This window comes from Nomascus leucogenys, chromosome 23 (genome assembly GCF_006542625.1).
Source record: "Nomascus leucogenys isolate Asia chromosome 23, Asia_NLE_v1, whole genome shotgun sequence".
Lineage (NCBI taxonomy): Eukaryota > Metazoa > Chordata > Mammalia > Primates > Hylobatidae > Nomascus > Nomascus leucogenys.
Window position 1 is genome coordinate 13346676 of NC_044403.1, and position 22914 is coordinate 13369589.

The 22914-nt window shown below is 33.6% G+C and overlaps 1 protein-coding gene across 1 annotated transcript in view; it reads right to left on the reverse strand.

Moving 5' to 3' along the window:
- Positions 1 to 22914, reverse strand: part of PDE3A (phosphodiesterase 3A) — a 297027-nt gene that overhangs the window by 105156 nt on the left and 168957 nt on the right. The window contains exon 2 of the mRNA XM_030804437.1: positions 6532 to 6582. Coding sequence (XP_030660297.1) covers positions 6532 to 6582 — 51 coding nt within the window. The remainder of the gene's footprint in view (positions 1 to 6531; positions 6583 to 22914) is intronic.

Below are 22914 nucleotides of genomic sequence, written 5' to 3' on the forward strand. Positions count from 1 at the left end.
TTAACCTAGAAAAGAAGTGACCTGTCACTGAATCAGGCCATTAGTAGGCAAACGATTAGGTTATTCAACTTCAGTAGCTATCACTATCAGATCCATTCCCTTGAAATTACAGACAAAAAAGTAAAGCACAATGACTCCTCATCAAAATTCATCCTGGAGACTTAACATTATGCTATACAGGCTAACTGATCTAGGTAGTTGCTTTTAGTCTAGAATTTTTACAATGTGTTGCCTCCAGGACTTGTTAAACCACTAAGGACATGCTCCAAAATAGGCCATGGGTCATTTGTAAGCATACTGATAGTCTAGTGCATTTAATCACTTTTTTTCCATCGGAATACTAAGCTATCTTCCAGTATTTTACATATAATACTTGAATCATTTAGAATCATACAAACCAGAATTTTATTATCTAAGGAAAGACTTCAATCATTTGAAAACCAGATGGACAACACAAAAATTTGTTTCTTGTAAGTACTTTTAAGTCCAGCTAATACAGTCTGGCTGGTAGTCAAATACCAATAATATACTAAATAACTAAAAACTTGCTAGTTTTTCGCTATTGGTAAATAAAGGCCTGAGGGTTCCAAGAATATTAAAATTGTTAGGATGTTTACAAATTCACAAATTAATCTTTTCCACAAGGAGCCTCCACTAAGTGATAAGTAAATTATTGGCCCCTTGGAATGCCCTCCTACTGTTTTTAAGTTTTATTAAAAAAAAAAAAAAGCAGCTGGGCACGGTGGCTCATGCCTGTAATCCCAGCACTTTGGGAGGCCGAGGCGGGCGGATCACGAGGTCAAGAGATTGAAACCATGCTGGCCAAAATGGTGAAACCCTGTCTCTACTAAAAATACAAAAATTAGCTGGGCATGGTGGTGCGTGCCTGTAGTCCCAGCTCCTTGGGAGGCTGAGGCAGGAGAATCACTCAACCAGGGAGGCAGAGGTTGCGGTGAGCTGAGATCGCACCACTGCACTCCAGCCTGGGCACGGAGCCAGACTCTGTCTCAAAAAAAAAAAAAAAAGCATATTTTCTGTTGCCTCTCTTTACTTCCCACTGGAAAACTTTCCTTCAAGAATAAAAAATAAAAATGAAGAAAAAACAACAAGTAATTGCCTTCTGAGAATTTCATCCCCTGACTTCATTTGGTATTACTGGGAACACTGCCAGACAAAGGAGTTCTGCATGCTGCTGGAAGTTTATTTATCATTTAGCATCTTTCCTACATTTGGGTGATCCACTATTTGAGAGTTATATACTTTTTAAAAAAAAAAAGAAGAAAGATCAGCCAGAAAGCCATGAGTGAGCTGACAAATTATGAAAGAGAATTATTGAGAATAAAGTAATATAAGTCAGCTTGAATGACATTCTTGCTGCGTCTAAAAAGTCATATGCAATTAAGGGTTGGAATTTACTAGAAGAAAGATAAGTATTTTTCTATATGACAAGTATTTGATATGAACGGTGCATCTTAAATTCTGTGATAATGCATATATGATACAATTTTGAAATACAAAGGGAAATTTGAGAAAATCCCTTATTTATTAAGTATCCAGAGAGAAGCCAGGGGAAGCTTAACTCTATCCTAGCAATGATTAAGGCTGACTTTAAAATAAAAAATTAGATGCTGCTAGATGCCAATGTTTTGTCTATTTCTGATTCCTCAAAAGGCTAAAAAACAGTACCTGACATATATCTATGTTTTGCAAATCAAAGTAAAATATGTTAAAATTCATCTTGCAGGCTAGCACACTGACATCTGACACAGCTCTCTGCTTTGTACTGGGCAGGAATCAAGCAAGTTCCCTTTTTTAGATATCTAAAACAATATTTATTCCATATGTTTTCTAGCATTCAAGATTTTTCACTATTATATCCTCAATCCTACCAAGAAAATTGGTCAATCGGTTCATAGTATCTTTTAATGTTATAATATCTGTCCTTATTTTTTCTTTTCTCTCTCTCATTGTATTAGAATTTTTTTTTTTTTTTTTTTTTTTTTTTTTTTTTTTAGCAGAGTCTTGCTCTTTCTCCCAGGCTGGAGTGCAGCGGCACAGTCTTGGCTCACTGCAGCCTCTGCCTCCCGGGCTCAAGCTATTCTCCTGTCTCAGTCTCGCTAGTAGCTGAGACTACAGTCGCATGCCATCACGCCTGGCTAATTTTTGTATCTTTAGTAGAAGTGGGGTTTCAACACGTTGGTCAGGATGGTCTCAAACTCCTGACCTCAGGTGCCACCTGCCTCGGCCTCTCAAAGTGCTGGGATTACAAGCGTGAGCCACTGCCCCTGGCCTCTACTTTCTTTTCAAAGCTTCCCCATCTGTACTTCTTGGTGGATTTATCCAGTATTTCATTTGCAAACAGGGCCAGTTTGTCTGATATAGTGTAAATGGCTGGTATGGGGTAGGGGTGGGGGTGGGTTTCCTGTGAGGAAAACACATAAAGAAGTGCCAAAAGGACCACTCTGGAAGAAAGCACATTCCCTTCTCTGAACTGCACCATTTCCTCAGTCCTGAATCAGCTCACTATTGAGAATTTTCAGTGTTTTCTTTTCCACACTAATTCTTTTCATCTGCCAGTAATTAAGACACACATCTACCTTAGCATTAAAAATAAATAAATAAGTAAATAAATAAATAAATCACTCTTGCTGCCACCTCTTTCTGCAATCCCAAATTTCTTTTAAAACAAAGCACTTCCAAGAGACTCTTCTGGTATCTTACACTATTCTCTTCTGTATTCTTCTTTCCACCACTGCTTTCTCAAAACTGTTTTTTGAAAGTTCACTAATGTCCTCCTAATCACTAAACCCAAAGACATCTGCTACATTTTTATTTTTCTTAAACCTTGGTCTGTGATTTCATTCCTCTCCTTGGTGTAACTACTTTTGGTTCTGAACCATTTCTCCTCCACCTGGCCTTTAGTAAGACCATGCACACTCATGTTAACTCCCTCCTCAGCTTGTTCCTATTTTCCAAAAATCAGACATTTTTTGTTTTTTCTTTTAATGTATTTCTGGGAGCCTATCTACTGGTGGAACTCAATTATCTCCTGTATGATTAGCATTCCCAAACTGACACCCTTTGTTCTAATCAGGCCTCGAGTATGTGCCTGAAACTTCGTTTTGGAATTGTCACCTTCACTTGTCACTTAACATTGCCAACCCTGAACTCATCATCTTTCATCTAAACTGTTCTGTGTTAATGGTCCTAATTCTTATAGTACTCAGTTTCAAACTCTTGACCCTCTTAACTTCCTCTGCCTATCTAGACAATAAAGTATAGCATTCTCCAGATTGTCCCTTCACACTAATTGCTGTAAGAGTTACCATCCAAAAGTATTTATACGGAAGTTATAAAAACATTCACATATATTCAAATGTGTCCCACACTCTTCTCAGTTCAGACTTTTGCCAAAGCTTTCTCATCCACCTTTTCCTCTGTACTTTTGAAAGCTTACCCATCCTTAAAGCCACACCTCAGATATCATCACTTCTCAGAGGTATTTCCTAGTCTACCAGGGAGTAAGAAACACTCTTCCACCTAAATCCTATCTCACTATGTATATATGCAGTCTTTTTTTTTTGATATGGAGTCTCGTTCTGTTGCCCAGGCTGGAGTGCAGTGGCACGATCTTGGCTCACTGCAACCTCCGCCTCCAGGGTTCAAGAGATTCTCCTGTCTCAACCTCCTGAGTCTCTGGGATTACAGACACCCACCATCATGCCTGGCTAATTATTATTATTATTATTATATTATTATTATTATTAATTGTATCTTTAGTGGAGACGGGGTTTCACCATGTTGGACAGGCTGGTCTCGAACTCCTGACCTCTGGTGATCTGCCTGCCTCGGCCTCCCAGTGAATATATATAATCTTATTACACTTTGTATATATGTCACTAAATGATGGGGATTTTGTTGTGGGAACATCATAGAGTATACTTACACAAACCAGATGGTATAGCCTATTATACACCTAGGCTATATGCTATAGCCTATTGCTCCTAGGCTACAAATCTGTGCAGCATGTTACCGTAATGAAAAATGTAGGCAGTTGTAACAAATGGTATTTGTGTATCTAAACATAGAAAAGGCATACTAAAAGCATGGTATTATAATTTTATGTGACCACCATCATATATACTGTCATTCACAGATGTGTCATCATGTACCACATACTGTATGTAATGTTGCATCTACCAGATTGCCTTATATGTGAATTATATATACAAATATTGCTCTATTTCCAACCATAATTTGTGAGCTCTTGGAAAGCAGTATACTTGTCTTTTAAGTTTTCTTCAGTAAGACCCACCACAGTGCTGTAAACATAGCAAGTGCTTAGAAACCAGTTCTAAATTAACTAAGATGGAACTTGAGCAAGGCTTTGGAGTAAACTATTAAGAGGTCTGTGTTCAAGTGCAACTTGTCTGAAGTTCCCCTTGAAAAGCTGGAAGGCTTTAGACATATTGACCAAGGAGACAATAGCAATAAAAGAAGGGATCAATTATCCAAAACATGAAAATATTATTGTTATTATTATTATTATTATTTTGTCAGTAGGGAATTGAAATCAGATAAGAGGTTATTACTTAAGGCTTAATTTATCTACCTGAAATTTCCAAATTCTTTGGAAATTCTCTTTCCTTTTAACGTTTTTTGCTATGGTTCTTATTGTTCTTATCTTTTGGTGTGTTGTGTTTGTTTTTTACTTTGACAGCTTTCATCTGAGTTGAGGAATCAAAATGGGACAAAGGTATACTATATTTAGAATAGCTATTTTGCTGGTTAAGAGATCCAAAAAAGACTTGATGTTGATAATGGTAATTCATGCAAGACTATTTTAATGCTTTTGCTTTTTAGAATCACCTCAGGCTTTCAAATATAATCAAATTTTATTTATGAAAATAGCTTTTGTTTATATGTGGAATTCTCACATTTTCTAGCTATATGCAATATTTGGAATTTTAAAAATTTTGTTCTTTTTATGCTGAAAGTTAACAAAAACCATACTGTACAATTGTGAAGTTTTTTTTGTCAATTTATATTGACACAGTGACCAATCTAAACCTGAAGATAAATTATACCAAAGTAAGCAAAATAGAGAGTAAATGATGTATATCTTAAACAATAATTTTCTCTATATAACACTACCTTGCTTTGAAGACACATGTCCTCAGCAACTTGCTTGGCATGTTTTGAATATCAAAATGTTTTGGTGGCAATTATCAGAAACCATGGACCTTCTTACTTGCATTCATCTTTACATTTTTACTGGTTTAGAATCATGAAGAATTTACTCTATGTTAATTTAATCCCTTCATTACTGACCTTGCAGCAAAGTTTGATTTAAAATTTTATAGATGTGTTCAGAGGGAGAGTTTTCAGAGAAAATGAAGGGGAGGTGAGAGTGAGGGAAATAAAGTAAGGCATAAAATCTTTTAGATGATCCTAATTTAATTGGTTTACATTATTTACTAATCAAATTGATACTGGACAGAAATAAAATCAGTCATTAAAATGTGAACTAAAACAATTGATTGACCTGGTTTTGTTTTCCTAGTGACCTAAATTAAATCGAGTTATTCATACAAATTTAATGACAACACAAGAACACATCAGCTTTGTAAAACACTTGGGAGAAGCCCCCACTTTCCAATGAACTTTCATTTACAGTATTGCACATTCAACTGCCTTTTGTAAATTATATATTTTTTAGTAGCAAATACAAAATGTGTGCAACGGAAGCAAAAATTTCCACCCACTTAATTTTTATTTTGCATGTTTACAGTCAGGTAACCATAGGCTGCCATGAGAGGAATTATTTTTGTATTTCTTCACAAAGTGCTCTAGGAGGAGAAACAGTTTTCTTAGTGTAAAGCTCAGCCTTTATTCTGTCAGGGAAAGTAATTATGGAAGCAAAACAAATCCACATTGTCTAATTAGGTCATTAAAAAGCATAAATGCGTCATGGAAGCTTTTCTCTTTGCCTAAGACATAAAGCAAGACAATGAAAACACTCTGGTAATATAGAAAGATTTAGAATTTGTTTCTTTTCAAAAATAATAGGTCCTTTCATCTTTCTGTTTCCCTCAGATGAAGAGAGTTAATTTAGAGACAAAATCTTGTAATTAGTTCAGAGTTTAGTCTGATTTTATTTCAAAATATTTAACCAAAAACAGGAAGTTGAAGAAAAAAGAAAATACACGGAAAAATTGTCAAAGGAAATGAATAAAGAGAGTGGGTTGCTGATCAGAATGTATTCTGCAGAGACAAGATGAATATAAAATCTATATTCATATAAACACAACCAATCTGGGATACCAGAAAGCTCTTAGGAGGAATATCCTGGCATCTGCCTTTGGGGTTTGAAATCCAGACTTTAATTATAGTTAACTTAAATAAAAACAAATGGCACGGTTATTTTGCCTCTTCCTCTCTCTACTTTTCATTATCTCTTGAGTTTTAGAAAACTCATGGCTGAAAGCGTTAAGAGACGAAACATGAAAAAGAAAAGGAAAAGAAACTTACCTGTGATCCTCTTGGCCCTCGTTTGTGGTCCCATTCTGAATGCCCCATGAGCTGTAAAGATGAAAATTATAATAAGTTAAATGATTATTTTACCTGACAAACATTTTTCTTCTTTATTTTAAAGAATAATCAGGTTGTTCCAATCTTTATTAGTAATATATTAAATAGCTATCATGAATAAATTAACATACCTAAATTAGTAACAAACTCCTGGTTTGATAGCTAATATTTCAACTTCTAATCATTTTGAGAGTATTTTAATATCACTGTGTGATAAAAGAAGCTACCGTATACCTCTGTCAGGAACATCCTAGATAGATATCACACCATGTAAAGCTTTATTTGCATATTATTAAGCCTTTGGCTTCTTAAGAAAATATTCTGGGTAAATGACTACTGTAGTTAAATCTACTGCCGCAAATGGTAAGAACCAGAAGGCCAAATTAGTTCAATAACTTTTAATCCTCCTTCAAAACTATAAAAATCTTGAGAGTTCTAAAGAGTAAAATTATTAAATATTTAATATGAAATATGCCCACATAGTCACAAAACGTAGATTTTTAATAATAACCTATAAAATATTATCACGTTATTCCTATGGTGGTAATAGCCCTGAGCTACCTTGCTTACAAAGAAGAATATTTACCTATTGAAAATAACACTTAACGTTAAGAATATTAAGGAAATAAAAGATATTGACTCAGAGAAATGAAACTCCATTCATCTGTCAGTAATCTCATTAGTCATCACTACCAGCTGAAGAAGTATTTACAACTAATAAGCTAGCACACCAACAAGACGGACTATAAATGAATTTATGTACGTTATTAGCTTTTCTATATAACAGCAATGACTCCTAAGTAGACTTAACAACAAACAACTGTTCACAATGGCAACAAAAATAATATGCCTTTGAACATTATCAAGAAATGTGTGATAACCATATACAGAAAATGGTGAAAATTTACTGATGGACATACAGTGCTATTGCTAAAGAAGACTTAATTCTATAAACGATTGAGTGCTCAATTCTACTCAAACAAATTTAAATAGATTTCGGGTTTAACTAGATTTCAATCAAAAGCTAATAGTATTTTTAATTTTTAAAGAACATAAATTTCATTGGAGAGTATAAACATATATAATCAGTTATGTCAGATGGATAAGTGTAGCGATACAATGGAGAACATGAGAACTATAGCTCATGATGTTATAGAGCGTGCTGAAGTTTGCTAAGATGGTAGATTTTAGGTGATTTCACCAAACACAAATAAAGTTAAAACTATGAGAGACGATGGATGTTAATTTACTTGACCTTAGTAATTACTTTACATTGTAAATATACATCGAAACATCATGTTGTACACCTCAAGTATATACAATAAAAAAAAAATCCATTAGAGGCCCGGGTGCAGTGGCTTATACCTGTAATCCTAGTATTTTGGGAAGCCAAGGTGGGCGGATTTCCTGTGGTGAGGAGTTTGAGACCAGACAGATCAACCCTGTCTATACTAAAAGTACAAAAATTAGCCAGGCGTGGTGGTGTGCACCTGTAGCCCCAGCTACTTGGGAGGTTGAGGTGGGGGAATTGCTTGAACCTGGGAGGCAGAGATTGCAGAGAGCCAAGATCGCGCCACTGCACTCCAGCCTGGGAGACAAAGTGAGACTCCGTCTCAAAAGAAAATAATCCATTAGAAAATGTTACAAGTGATGAAAATACCTTTCTGGTTATTAAAATATATTGTAAAACTTAACCAAATTTGGGGATAATGGTTTAGAATTAAAAATGCAAATGAATGAAATAATTTGGAATAAATATATGTATGTGTACCAACAAAATATAAATAAGAAAATATCAAAAATATTTTGTATTTGATGAATTATTCAACTAATGAAAAAAAGGAGTTCATGACCAGCCTGGCCAACATGGTGAAACCCCTTCTCTACTAAAAATACAAACATTAGGTGGGCGTGGTGGGGCACGCCTATAATCCCAGCTACTTGGGAAGTTGAGGCAGGAGAATCGCTTGAACCTGAAAGGCCAAGATTGCAGTGAGCTGAGATCGCACTGCTGCACTCCGGCCTGAGCGACAGAGTGAGACCCTGTCTCACAAAAAAGAAAAAGAAAAATAGACTTCTGAGGGTAAAACATAATTAGAGCCTAACCTTATAATAAATGCTAATATTAATTATAGATTTAGAAGACAAATTTTTAAAAAGACAAAACTGTAAATATAAAATAGAATAAAATCCAGGTAAATATTCAACCTATCTTGGGAAATAAAAAAAAAATTAAAGAAATCTAAATCTTTTCTTAAAGATTTTTTTTTATTACGAAAGAGGACAAATTGATCTGGCTATATAAAACTTTAGAGTATTTGCACAAATGTCACATTGGTAAAATATCTGTGGTAAACTTAGGTAAAGAATAGTATCTTCAAGATATTAAGGGTTCCTACAAATTTGAAAGAATCCCAACCCTAGTAAAAAATTGAAAGAAGAGCGAGAACAACTTACAAAATAAATAGATCTATGGAAAGAAATTTAACTTTATTGGAAGTAAAAGAAATTCAATATAAAAAATGACAAGACACTACTATTGCCTATTATATTTGCAAATTAATAATGTTGAATATTTGGAAAACAAGGAGTAAACTAAGCATATATATTGCTACTATATAACAAATATATATTTATACACCTTGTGTATATGCATTTACACATATATAAAATATATATAATACATATATTAAAAATTCATACCGTTTGAATCAGTAAACTAAGATCTAAAAATCCAGTAACTATAATGTGCTACTAACTGTATATCCAACAAAAGGGAAATTACTCAATAAATTACAGTATACAAAATGATACCATAGAGCAATTAAAATTTGGCTTCCAAGGCTTTTATAAAAAAGAACATGTGAAATGTTCACGGTATAATAAGTAAAAAACATAACAAAGTAATTTAATGAATTTTAAGCTACTCATTTTTAACAGACATAGTCCATCGTTTTAAGCCTTGGAATTATCATGATGATTTAACTGTAGTTTGGCTAGCACACAATTTTGGGTACACTGACCCAGATAATCATTATATAAAATTGAATGCTTACATAGTAGATATTTCAATGCTTTAATTTTTTAATTTATGGATTTATTGGCATTACATCATCTCAAAAATATTTATTGATACTAAAGTTGATTATAATATGGTTCACAGCAATAACTAATGAAATAGTATGATTTATAAACAAATTAAAATCAGTTAATTTGTTCACTAGAACTATCAAAAACAATTCTTGACACATTTCAAACACTGACAATACCTTACATTAAAATACGAAGATGAGATGGTTATTTTTGGCAACTTTAAAGTGGCAATAAATTGAGCAATAGGCTTCTAGTGAAATGATTTATCAAAATCTTCTGGAAGATTTACAACATGCTGACTATTAAAACTGTTAACCTCCTTGCTAATGAGTTTAAACTAACAGGATCAAAATAAGGTGGTAAATTCTCCTATCACAACTAAAAGAGGTAAATAAATCTTACAAACACAAGTTGTAATCCACAATATATTGATTTAAGAGAGAATATTTCATGATGACAGGAAGTCAAAAAGGAAACATTTTGGTATGACCAGAATTCAAATGAGAAAATCATGTAATTCACTGCCTTCTGCCATTAATTATCTTAACGATGACGATTTTAGTCAAATAACAAAAACACTCAAAATGTAGACTAATTTGGGTCATCATTTACTCCAGAAGATAAGATCAATTTGGTAATTTGCAAATCAGAGCTTGTAAGATGCATTTCAGAAAATTCACTATCTAAATTTGACTTTTTCTTTTAAAACATAAAACAGTAAAATTTGCCAAGTGTGTTATGTATCAGAGAGTTATTTCCTAGCATTATATAACAAACTGAGAAATATGTAGGGCAAAGAAATTCTTTTCTATTCTTATTTATATATTAATATCATCTTTATATTATATTTGAAAGGTATGAGCTGACCAAGAATGTGGTATTATTTTAAAATGTACACTGTGGCTACTTTTTCCAAAGTAATAAAAAATCTACATCCTATGTGAAATCTACATCCTATGTGATAAGAAATCTACATCCTATGTGAAATATATTCAAAAAGAATGAACTCTGCATATGACAAATCAGATACTGTAATGTTCTACAGTCAATAACAGCACCAAAGGAAATAAACAGAATATTTTTTCCTTTTGGATTTCAAGAATACAAAGTGTTTATCATTAAACTTACATTTCTAATTAAAATAATCTGAGCCAAAATTTAGCATTTATTATTTCAGTGTATTTTCTTTCTTTTTTTTTTTTTTTAATGCAAAGAAAGAGGCAATGATGGGAGTAGGGACTGCATAGTGTCAGAGCTTTATTCCTTCCCATGATTACAGCATTCTGGCCACTAGATGGGGCGTGGGGTGGAGAGTGGGAGATGTAAGGATAAACTTCATATTAGCGCATGAATACATACAGCATATGAATTTTCATACAGCATATGCATTTTTTCCTATTTGTAGAAAAAATATTTTACTGTCATAAAAACATTGTTCTAAGATAATGGATGAAAGACTATAATAAGCAGCATATTGTCAGAATGCTTTAAAAAAAACTACTCATAGTGTGATAAACTGACTTAATATTACAGATTATTTAAAATAAAATGAGACACATAGCTACTGGTAAGTATTCCTGTTAAACAGAACCATAGGGATAAATTTTTCACAAAGACATCTCCCTAGCCCTACTTTCTTGATGTGTGATTACAACAAATAAAAAAAAAAATGGTTATTCACAATAAATAGTAAAGAAGACAGCTTGCACATTGAGGTCAATGAATTTCAGAATTAACTGCAAAATGATGTTGATATTATTTCAAAGAGAAAGTCAAAACATCCTTTCAGTCAAACAGATAAGATTAGTGTTAAGTTGCAGATGACCAAAGTAATCATTTGACATTATCATAGTAGCAGATAAAAGACGTTAATGGGCCACAGACAATGAGGAAAAGAAATAGAAACTGTGGAATTTTCCTTTTTGCAAAATAATTCATTTTGACTCAACTTTCAAGAGAAATGAATAGCAGCATGCTACTTAAGCAATTCTGGGAAAAGAGAAACTTTATTAAGATGATATGATACTCTTTTTGGAGAAGGAATGCTTATGATTTTAAGATTAGTTATATAAAGTTGCTAGAAATATAAAACAGAGAAGGAAAGATTGAGACTGGAAAAATAAATAAAAGTAAGTTTAAATATATTCTAGTTGATAAGAGTACATGACTACTTAATTCAGAGAGAAAAAAATGTTTGTCTCTCACCATCTATAAAAAATACCCTCTGGCTATTTTATGATTACTCCTCTGGGTAATGACATTTTAATAAGTATCTTACCAGAAGGTCTGGGGATATATAGGTCACCAAGGTTATGCCTGCAAATGGCAAATAAAATCTTTCTGTCTGATGAAGAAATTCTCTAAAAAATTTTTTTTAAAAAAGAGAACGTTTCTTCTCTTCTCAGTTCTCATTAACCAAGATAAGCACAATGAAGACCCTTACATTTATTCCTGGCAAAGAAAGTAAACTTCCTTGAAAAGAAACACAATCTGTTATAGAAAGCATTTTGAAAATCCTAACTGTTTTGACACTAAGTCATTTTGATCCTTATGGAATAAATTCTTCTCTCTTTTATTTTTAATAATAAATTTCTACATCACAGCCTTCAGCTAACAGTATGTTACACAGTACTTAGCTCCAAGGAAAACAAAACTGCTGCCAAACACAGAATTTAAAAAGTTCACAGGAGAAGCAAAGAAGAAGTCAGCATGGAAACAAAAAGGTTCTATCCAAGCAGAGATATTTTTAACAATAGCATGAGAAATAAAGATTGCTGAAAATATATTTCTGTAGGTAAAATATTTTGCTTTCATGTTTATATGTTTTTCTCCTGTTGTCTGTTTATGTAAAAATTAGCGCCTTTTTAGGGGTTTCTCGGGAGAAAAAATTCACCACAACTATTACTAAAGGGATGAAAGCTGAAGGAGGACTGTAACTAGATGAGAAATAAAAAATTATTATTTGTGTGTACCTTAAAGAGGTGAGAAGTTTTAGATATGAAAAAAAGAGGGTAATGATGGGAAGTAATAGTCACCATAGTTATCTTTGCACTACTCTCAAAAAAACTATTACAGCAGCTGAAGATGACTAAAACATATTTCTGAAGACATACAAAACTAATATACATATAAGGATGTAAAGGTTACCACGCAGTCCACTTTCTATTTCATCATTTACTCATTAAGTAAAATGTATTGCATGCCTATTATGTGCAAAGCACTGTTCTAGGCACAAACTGTATGTCATTGAACAAAACAAGATGTATCTCTGCCTGCCGGCTATTATATTTTAGTGAAGGAAGAAGATAAACACATAAACATAATATACCAGGTGATGATAAAGCTATAAAGAAGCTTAGAATAGAATAAACGAAGGGAGAACAAGTGGGGGTAATGGATGGTAGGGGCTGGAAGGAGAGGTAAGTTTATGTAAGTACAGTGGGTTGAAAAAGTCCTTTCTGAAAAAAGTGACATTTTACCAGATAATTGTATAAAGAGCCAGATGCACAAACCTGGGGGAAATGCATGCCAGAGAGAGGAAACAGAAGATGAAAAGGCCCTGAGGCAGGAGCAGGAATGGTACCTTAGGAGCAGCAAAGCATCTCTATGCTAAAATTTACAAAGGGACTGGATCTTTGCGATCATAGCTATATATTTGGTATTTATTATTTTCCTTTAGTATAAAATTGGTCCACAAGTTAATCATTGGCTTCATTAATTCAAAATTACAAGAAAAAATTCTCTAGGGAAATATTAATACACCAGGGATTCTTCTGTCCCCAAACTCTTACTTAATTCCATTCAATACAACAAGAATTTACAGAATATGCACCACATGCCACAAAGACACCCTTATATTAGTCACACTACATAATACAATTTTATTGTCCCTTTACATATGGGTTTTGTTTTTCATGAGGCACAAAATGCATGAGAGCAGGGGTTGTCTTTTAGAACCACATTTACTCTGATGAACACAGAGTTTTTGATTTGATAAGAAACTAAAAGCACTTCTTTAACCTGGGCATGTTCGATTGGATTCTTCCCTGGGCATACTCTTTTTCCTTAATTTCTATGCTACCTATATTTGCTCTCTGCAACATTCCATGTGAGAAGATGAGCCTGAACTGTGTGTTTCCCCTGACTGCAGGCTCTAGCAGAGGCCAGTGCTCTGGACTGGGAAGGTCTCTGATAGTTTAGGCCAGTCTCAGCCCCTGTCTGGTCATTTTGGGAAATTGTTCTTATTTTTTGGTGTTCCTTTCCTGGGTCTCTTCTTATCAACGGAGTAAGAATGTCAAAATTACCTTGCACTCTTCAGAAAAGTAAGAGTGGAAGTCTGCATTTGGTCTGGGGCTTAGGCCAAAGAAGCTAACAGAATTCCTGGGGTTCCCATATACTGTTTCTCAGCCCTCCAGGCGTCAATACTGGGATTTGGGATCTAGAAAGACCTAATACAAGTGGTGCTGAAAAAGATTTAGCTGCCTGCATAATTTTTTTTTAAACCTCTGCTGGCAGGAACCGCCTGCATAACTTAATTTACAAACTAGAAGACCACATCAGCCTTGTGTGGGTAAAACAGATGTGACTAGCAGCCATAGTCTCATAAACAGAATACATCGATTACAGCTACTTCATCACATCTCCCTGCTCCTCAAATCAATCCCACTCTACAATGTAGTATCAAGTGATGTTGATTTCGTTGAAGACTTCATGGGGAGACGAGAGGACATTGTTACATTATACAAAATACAGCAAAAAGCCATATAAATATCCATTCGATATCTCTCCACAAAACTTTTCCTTTTCGTCTTTTTTTTTCAGTTTTGTTTTGTTTTTTTGTTTTTTTGGTTTTTTTGGGTTTTTTTTTTTTTTTTTTTTGGCCGCCACTACCTCTTGCCCTTTACTCTTGGGGTAGGGCAAGAGGATTGTTCTCAGAATCTAAATCTCTTACTATTCTCCAAACAATTTAGCTTTCTCCTGTATTCCTCGTAAACCTTCAGACAAATTAGCAGGAACAAAGAGACTCCTTAGAATTCTTAAAATTGACCCTCCTTTAAAAAATCACTGAGAGCCTGATATATAGCATTGTGACTGAATTTAACGGATATTTTTCCTTTCACAGTTGGTGATAACTAGCTAAATTCCATCCACTTGGTTTATACTAAATCCCTGATTCTGACTCTTAGCATTTCAATATAGCAGCCAGTGTAAATTTCATAAGCACTGGGAATGAGAAAGCTTCAGATAGAGACAAATTCCGATATTCTGGAGTTTGAAATTCTAGCCTCTCTACTACAATTTCTGTATCTATTTCTGATAATAATGTTCCCATATACTGTTTTAGAATGTCTCCATAATTCTATATCTGTCCCTGTTATCACAATGATAATAATTCCTCTAAACCTATATGCTGCCACTAATCTTACAAAGCTTCCATTATTTTCATTTAATACATCTGGTTTATCCTGATTACTTGAAATTTTTACAACTTTTATTGCTATTTGAATTTTGGAGACTATTAATAATAATGTAATCACATCCGTCTCATGTTTAAGTTTTCCTGTGAGGTATTTTATGAAAAATGGTAATAAAGTAAAATAAGCTTGTGAAATTCTGCAAAATATCATCCCTCCTTGGATAGTCCCAGTACCTGTTAGCATGTTAAAGCTTGAGGAAGTTTTAAAGGAACTCAGCTGAAACATTTCTAGAAGTATGTGATTATAGAAACTTCATTGTTTCAAGAGAGATTTACAGTTTTCCAGGGAACACAAACACATTTTGAGATATATTTTTTACAGTTTTATAATTTTTAATACATAATTTCATCACCAAGAAACCATAGAGGCATATGCTCCATATTTTATGGATATGGAAATGAGTTAAGAGAGGAGAAATGTAACATAACCCAGCCAGTGGTTAAATATGGATTAAAATATAGGTTGGCTGGTTGCAAATCCTAAACGTTTTTATTCCTACTGTGCTACTTACAACAATAAATAATTACTGAGTCCAAACTAAGTATCAGGTCCTTCATACTGAAGTATATTCATAAGGAAAAAGAAAAAGACATCAGATTTGATTTGTCTTCAAGGAACTCATGGTTATAGTTAACATGATGGGTTTATTTCTCCAAAATCCATTTTCCACCCTCTAATCTCCATCTTGTTTAAAACAGTGAAATAACAGAAAAATGTAACGTCTCTGAAAATCCTTCATAAGTACTATAAATTAATCGTATTTTAAAATGTTGGCTAAAGAATTACCTCAAAATATAAATTATATATCAGATCTTTAGTTATACCAAATTCTCTATTAGCACATCTCAATACAAATTTTTCATTTCTGTATTCACCCATCCACTCATTCGTGTGTGCATTCTTTCAATATTAATTAGGGAAATATGTATACACATATAAAATATATATTTAAATATATATTATATATAATATCTTATATTTATACATCTTATGCTCTATGTAAGCATAAAAAATACCGAAACTGCCAACCCAAAGGCACCACAGGAGTCTTGAAGTACCTTCTGAATAATTAAAAAGTGTAGGCTATATGTTATGCATGTTAGCTCTAGAGTCCAGACTGGTTCAAATCCCAATTCTGACTTGATATTCAGTCTTACTAGATACTTGATCTTGACAAGTTATTTAATGTCTTTGTGCCTCAGTTTCATGTCTCCATGACTTAGCTAATAATAGCATCCAATTTGTATGGTTTTGTAAGCATTAAATGAATCATTAGATTTAAAAAGCCTTAGTACAGTACCCGGTACATAGTAAGGACTTATTAAATGTGAGCTATAATTGTTATCACTATTAATAATTATATAATCAAACTTTGGCATTGTTGCAATCTAATTCATTGAGAAAAGTAAAATTCACATGATATATATTATTACTTTCTATTAAACTAGAATAGGAAAAACCCATTCCTTGGCCACGCCAAAACACAATTTATAGAATTTGATCCATCTGTAATTAAAACTTCATGCAGCATTACTCAGAGTAACATGTAACGCATGTGCATGACCATGGAGTCTACTGAATCAATGGTTTTCTGCGTAACAGTTGAAAAATCTAAATTTTAATATTAATGGGTTCCCTTGGCTATGAGAGGCCTGGGATAGCTTAATCTTCCTCAAGTGTAAAGAGTAGCAAAGGCTATTCTTTGGGGCCAGAGAGGCCCGAATAGCAAATGTTTGAAAAGATCAACTAAGGAAAAGCTACGAGAGAGTCTATTCAATGTGGAAAGGACTTGCACTTCCAGGTGTATTATTATTTGTTAGTTGGAAACACAATCAAATTTCCAATGCAATTGATAGTTAGTCCTGTTAAAAAAAAAAAAAACAAATAAACTCACTCCAAAAATTGCATGCAAATATTTCTAAAATAACCACAATAAAACAGATTTTAGGTTCTGAGTAGACAAAACAAAATGCAATTTTCTCATGAAATATTTAAACAAGGCATTATGACTTTATTAACTATATGAACTTAACTCAGGTGAAACCCAAACCCCTAAGCACCAATGAATGTGACTATAAATCTGTATCGTACAGTTTGTCAAACTACCTCTTGCATTATTTATGGCAATTTGAGTAAATGAGTAGGAAATAAAAAATAAAGGCCTCATTTATTATTTCTAGCTCTTCACCTGTTGTTGTATGACTGGATCATGCTAATATCTCTGTTTCCCTATATATTTAGGTTTTATTTATACCATGCCCCATGAAAGGACAAATTCAAGGCTATTTTCTACAGAAAATTATTAAAACTCAGACAAACCCACTGGTACAACTTCAGGAGACTAATCTATAAAATTGATCTCTTTTCTTAGAAAAAACTGGAAATCCTAGGGAAAATAATAAAATTCAGACATAGCCTCAGCTGCATCAAAAGCTTTAACTCGACAATATTTATGAGTTCTTGCATTTGGATAGATTTAACGGTTTTTATTTTTATTTATCAAACATTGTGATGTACTGCATTTAAACAACATACAATTTCTTAGACTGTAGCATTAAAATTATGTGCTGAAAAACATAAAAATTGCCTTGATATCCAAATGGTTTACATTTATGGGCCTAAAATATATAAGTCCAAGAAAATTAAAAGTGTGTGTGTGTGTGTGTGTGTGTGTGTGTGTATGCTGTTATGTATACCAAAAAACTATCTAACTCAAAGGAATATTCTCTACTTAAACTCCTTTTTAGAAATGGTCTTTAAAATTGATAAATAGGTAATTTTAAAAAATATATCTCAGTAATTGGTGTGACTTAAAACATTGAATTCATTTTAAGTCTTACAAATGAGAAAAATACTGAATTGGTTTTTATACAATTTTAATGTGAAAGTTACCTTTTTCCAAAAAGTCTTTTACAAAATTTTTAAAGTCTTATTTCATTCAACGAATTTTTCATAACTGCCAAAAATCCTTCAGCAAAAAGACAAAATTCCAAACATTTTCCCTGCTACTTACTTCTTACTCCTCAATCAGCTTGACTTTGGGAGGTTGTTGAGAAAAGCATAGATGGACTATAATATATACTAGTCCCATTACACGACCCTTGGCTTTCTTATTTGTCCTCTAAAGCTGATTTGTGCCAAAAATTACTTTAGTTCCACTTCCAATTAGATTTTAATAAGGCATGTGCATTCTGTGTTCAAGTTCTTAAATGCTGAAGAAAGTAATTTATTATAAGACTTGAAGATATTCTTTTGACTAAGTTTACAGTACATCTCTGCCCTTAAATTTGACCTTCCCCCTCAATTCTTCATGGGTCCATGACCAATCTGATATGTTGAAAGCAATTTCAGAAGTTTGTTTACAATAAAACCAATGCTTTTTTGTAGAAAAAAGTTTTATTGCAAATGTATTCCTCTTAGTGATATATTATGCAGACCTCTATTTAGGGATAAAAGAAAATAAAGTGGAATAGATGACGTGGCAAGGAAAAAGGAAGAAATAGAAAAAAAGAAGAGTAAAGTATGACCCAAAACTGTAATTAACTGAGGTAGTTAGAATTGCAGGTGCAGAAAGAATTAACCAGGTACTTCTCTGTTTCTATTCCTACCACAAGTACAAGAACTGAGAGACTTGCTCATTCTTTTTTTCTATTTCAAGCAAATACAATGTACTGTATCCTTGATTAAAGGCAAAAAATAAATAAATAGTGGGGTAGGTATGGTGGCTTGTGCCTGTTATCCCAGCACTTTGAGAGACTGAGGTGAGAGGATCAGTTGAGGAGGCCAGGAGTTTGAGACAAGCCTGGACAACATAGTGAGACCTCAGTATCTACAAAAAAATATTAAAAAAATTAGCCAGGTGTGGTGTTGTGCACCTGGTGGTCCTAGCGATTCTGCATGCTGAGGCAAGAGGATTGCTTGAGCCCAGGAGTTCGAGGCTATAGTGAGCTACGATTGCGCTAGTGCACTCCAGCCTGGACAACAGAGGGAGACCTTGTCTGAAAAAAAAAAAAAAAGTTACCAATGTCCTTTTCAATTTGAATCAATAATATACAGTTAATAGGATACTTGGTTTTTTGACTATATATTGAAATGGAAAACTCTAGCTTATGTTAGGAGTGAGAGGGTCTTAAAGAAAGTATATGATTTAAACAATGTATTAAACACATTCTCTTTGCTTTATTCATAATTTGGAGTATTAAATGTTTTACTGTAAAACATGTTTCACCATTGATTGCATTCCAGAAAAGAAGGGGAAGAATGTGACATGGCAAACAAAATATCTGCACATTATCACCACGTCCTAGCCAAAGTTTTCCTAATGAAATTACCACAGAAAAATTCTTTAGTTTCGTATTACTTGTGGAGAAATTTAAGAATTAGAATCACAATTCTAATTCTTAAATTTCTCCACAAACACGAACAGAAATACATTCAAACATGGTCAGAAAGTTGCATTTGAAAACTGAAAGCTATCGTCACTCTACAGGAGTAATAGGGTGACTTTCCTGTTAGCCTCAATTTACACTTTCGTAGAAGTTGTCATGAAGGAATGACTATTCCTGTGCTGTTTCTGGTTGCAGGGTGTGCCCCATATGCCCAAGATAACATTCTCAGAAGATGGCAAATCCAACTTTTCGGAATGAATAAATTATGCAAAGTATAATCACAACTTTAAGAGCATAGCTAAACTGGACTTCTCAGCTTGAGTTTGTAACGATTTTCCTCTATCAAGCTATTGTTATTCTAATTAAATTTATTTTTTAGCAATTCCATATTTCAGCATTCATTAGAACCAGAAACTAGATCCTTTATAATAATCCAGTCCATAATGTAATATAAAAAGACAATTTTTACTTTGAAAGAGAAAGATGGTCAGTGGAGATTCTGAGAAACTGTGCTATGTGTTCAATTCATAAGAGTCACTAATAGACAATGTGGTTAAAAATTGAATCCATTAAATTGGCAGATATCTTCTTTTCAGGCTTTTACTTGCTGTTTAAACAACCTAGTCCTGTTACACAGTTTACTTTTATAGTTTACAACATTGCACAGTGGTTAAGGGTAGACTCTGGAGCTGAATTTCTTATAATCAAATCCCAATTTCATTCTTACCAGCTCCGTGAATCTGGATAAATTATTTTATAATTTCTAGGTTAAGTTTCCTCATTTGCAAAATGGAAATAATAAGACTACTTACTTCACGTAATTTTTGTGAAGCCCAGATGAGGTAATCAATGTAACACCTTTGAAGGGCTTCTCATTTGTTTTAGAATTAAATTGGATTTCACTGATATAACCTAAAGGTTTGGATGCTGTTCATCTTGCCTAGAATACATTTTCCCATTTTCTTGGCATTGTCAGCTCATTTTCATTTTTCGGGTGTCACTTCAAATAACACTTCCTCAAGGACACTTTCTGTGACTGATCATCCATCCATCATCTATCCATTCATCCAACATAAACAAATGTTTACTGAGCACCTATCCTGCACCAGGCATGGTATTAGGTGCTGGGTTTTATTAAGTGAACAAAACTGGCCAGTCTTACCCTCATCTTCTCTTGTCACTCTTCAGCATATGACTATGTGTGTTTCCTGCATTTATTACAATCTGAAATAACCTTGTGTAATTATTTCATTACAGTTCGAGCATCCTTAGTCCAAAAATCCAAAATGCTCCAAAATCTGAAACTTTTTTATTTGCCACAGAATGCCCATATGGGTGGCTAAGATAGAGGCATCTTGGTTTTCTGATGGTTCAATGTACACAAACTTTGTTTTATAAATAAAATTTTAAAAATGTACAAAATTACCTTTAGGCTATGTTTATAAGGTAGACATAAAACATAAATAAATTTTGTGTTTTAGACATGGGTCCCATCCCCAAGATATTTCAATATGTATATGCAAATATTTGAAAATCTGAAAAATTCCAAACTCCAAACACTTTTGGTCTCTTTTAGATAAGGGATTCTCAACCGGTACTTGCTTTTGTCTATCTTCCATTTTAGAAAGTAAGTTTCAGGATAGCAGAAACCTTACGGATCTTATTTGCTATGTGGAATATAATTGGCACATGTTAAGGGATTCAATACATGCTTTTTAAAAAGAATAACTGATTGGTTTTGTCTAGGAAAAAAGCAGCAAGTCTAGGTGCAGTGGTTCACACTTGTAATCTCAACATTTTGGGAAGCCAAAGCCAGAGGATCGCTTGGGTCCAGGAGTTCGAGACCAGCCTGTACAATGTAGTGGGATCTCACGTCTACAAAAAATTTTAAAAATTAGCCGAGCATGGGGGCACACACCTATAGTCCCAGCTATTTGGAAGGCTGAGGCAGGAGGATTGCTTGAACCCAGGTGGTTTAGGCTACAATAAGGAGGTGATTTTAAAAATTCTACTGTTGAATACACAAGTAGTAAAGAATTTTTAGCTCTTCGTTCTAACTCAGAATTTTCTGTCATCCCATGCCTTGTGTGACAAAAATGCTAGTTGTCCATCCTATAATACATTGCATTCTTCTTCCTTATTCACAGAACCCTGGTTCTCATAGAGATGGCAATGGGTCCAGCTAGGAAACTATTTCCCCCAACCTTAACTCCCTTAAAGATCAGGAGATCATGGAACACAGTCCTGGTTAATGAGATACGGGCAGAAGTCACTGTGTGAAGCTTCTAAGGAAAGTCTTTAAGAAGGGAAAAACTTGGCTAGCTTGTCTCTTTTGCCTTTCTGCCTTCCTATTTTCCCTGTCCAGAAGCAATATAGGATTCTGGAGATGAAGCAATGATCATCTGACACAAAGCGACCATGAGGGAAAGATAATTCCCTCCGTCCCAACATCCTGAAGCCATGAAAATGTCACCATTAAGCTCTATGTGAGCAGACATATACAAATCAAAACACACACACACAGAGTGCGATTTTTTATGGAATAGTAGCAATAATGGTAGGCAGCAAATACATACTGGAAAAGGCCCTGGAAATTGAAAAGAAGCAGACCTACACACTTTAGCTGACTTTGAATTTTCTCTGAAGTAAAAGTATATCTTTCCAACTATCTGATTGGTAGAGAAGACAAATTTCTATTATGAGTTTGATTCTTACCATGTATATAACACATCAAAATTCAGTCTCCTGAGTTAAACAAACATGGTAGAAATAACTTGTGGATGTCTCAGTCTCTTTTGTTACCATAGATCTGACTATAGAATTTTGAAAAGACTCTCACAAGTTTTTTTTTATTTTTATTTTTTAAAAAGAACAAATGCACATAGTCCTATAAGCCAGGTAAAACTAGTTTAGAGAATAGATTAAAATATTATTTCTGAAGTATATATTATAGAACTTGTGTTTAATAGCTGTTTCGGGGAAAAAGATTAAAACAGCTTTTGGAAATGCTGGGCTAGACATGTTATTTTTAATATAGAATATCATATGGCCTTTAATATTGTGTGCTCAGAGTAAGAAATAAAGCAAACAACATCTCTCAATCTACCTTAGTCATGGAGCATCTTGTGTACCACAGAGCACAGTCTGGAAAACACTAAAATTAAGAATTTTATTTTTCAAAATTTATAGCTGTAATTAGAAAACTAATAATTTCAGAAAATAATACAAAAATAAATAATAGTAGATGCATCATGAAAATAAATATCAACCTTTAAATCTAGCCTTAGAATAATTTGTCATCGGATTTTGTTTTAAAAATAAGCACACCCAACAATGGCATTAAGAAAGTGAAAAGACAATACAGG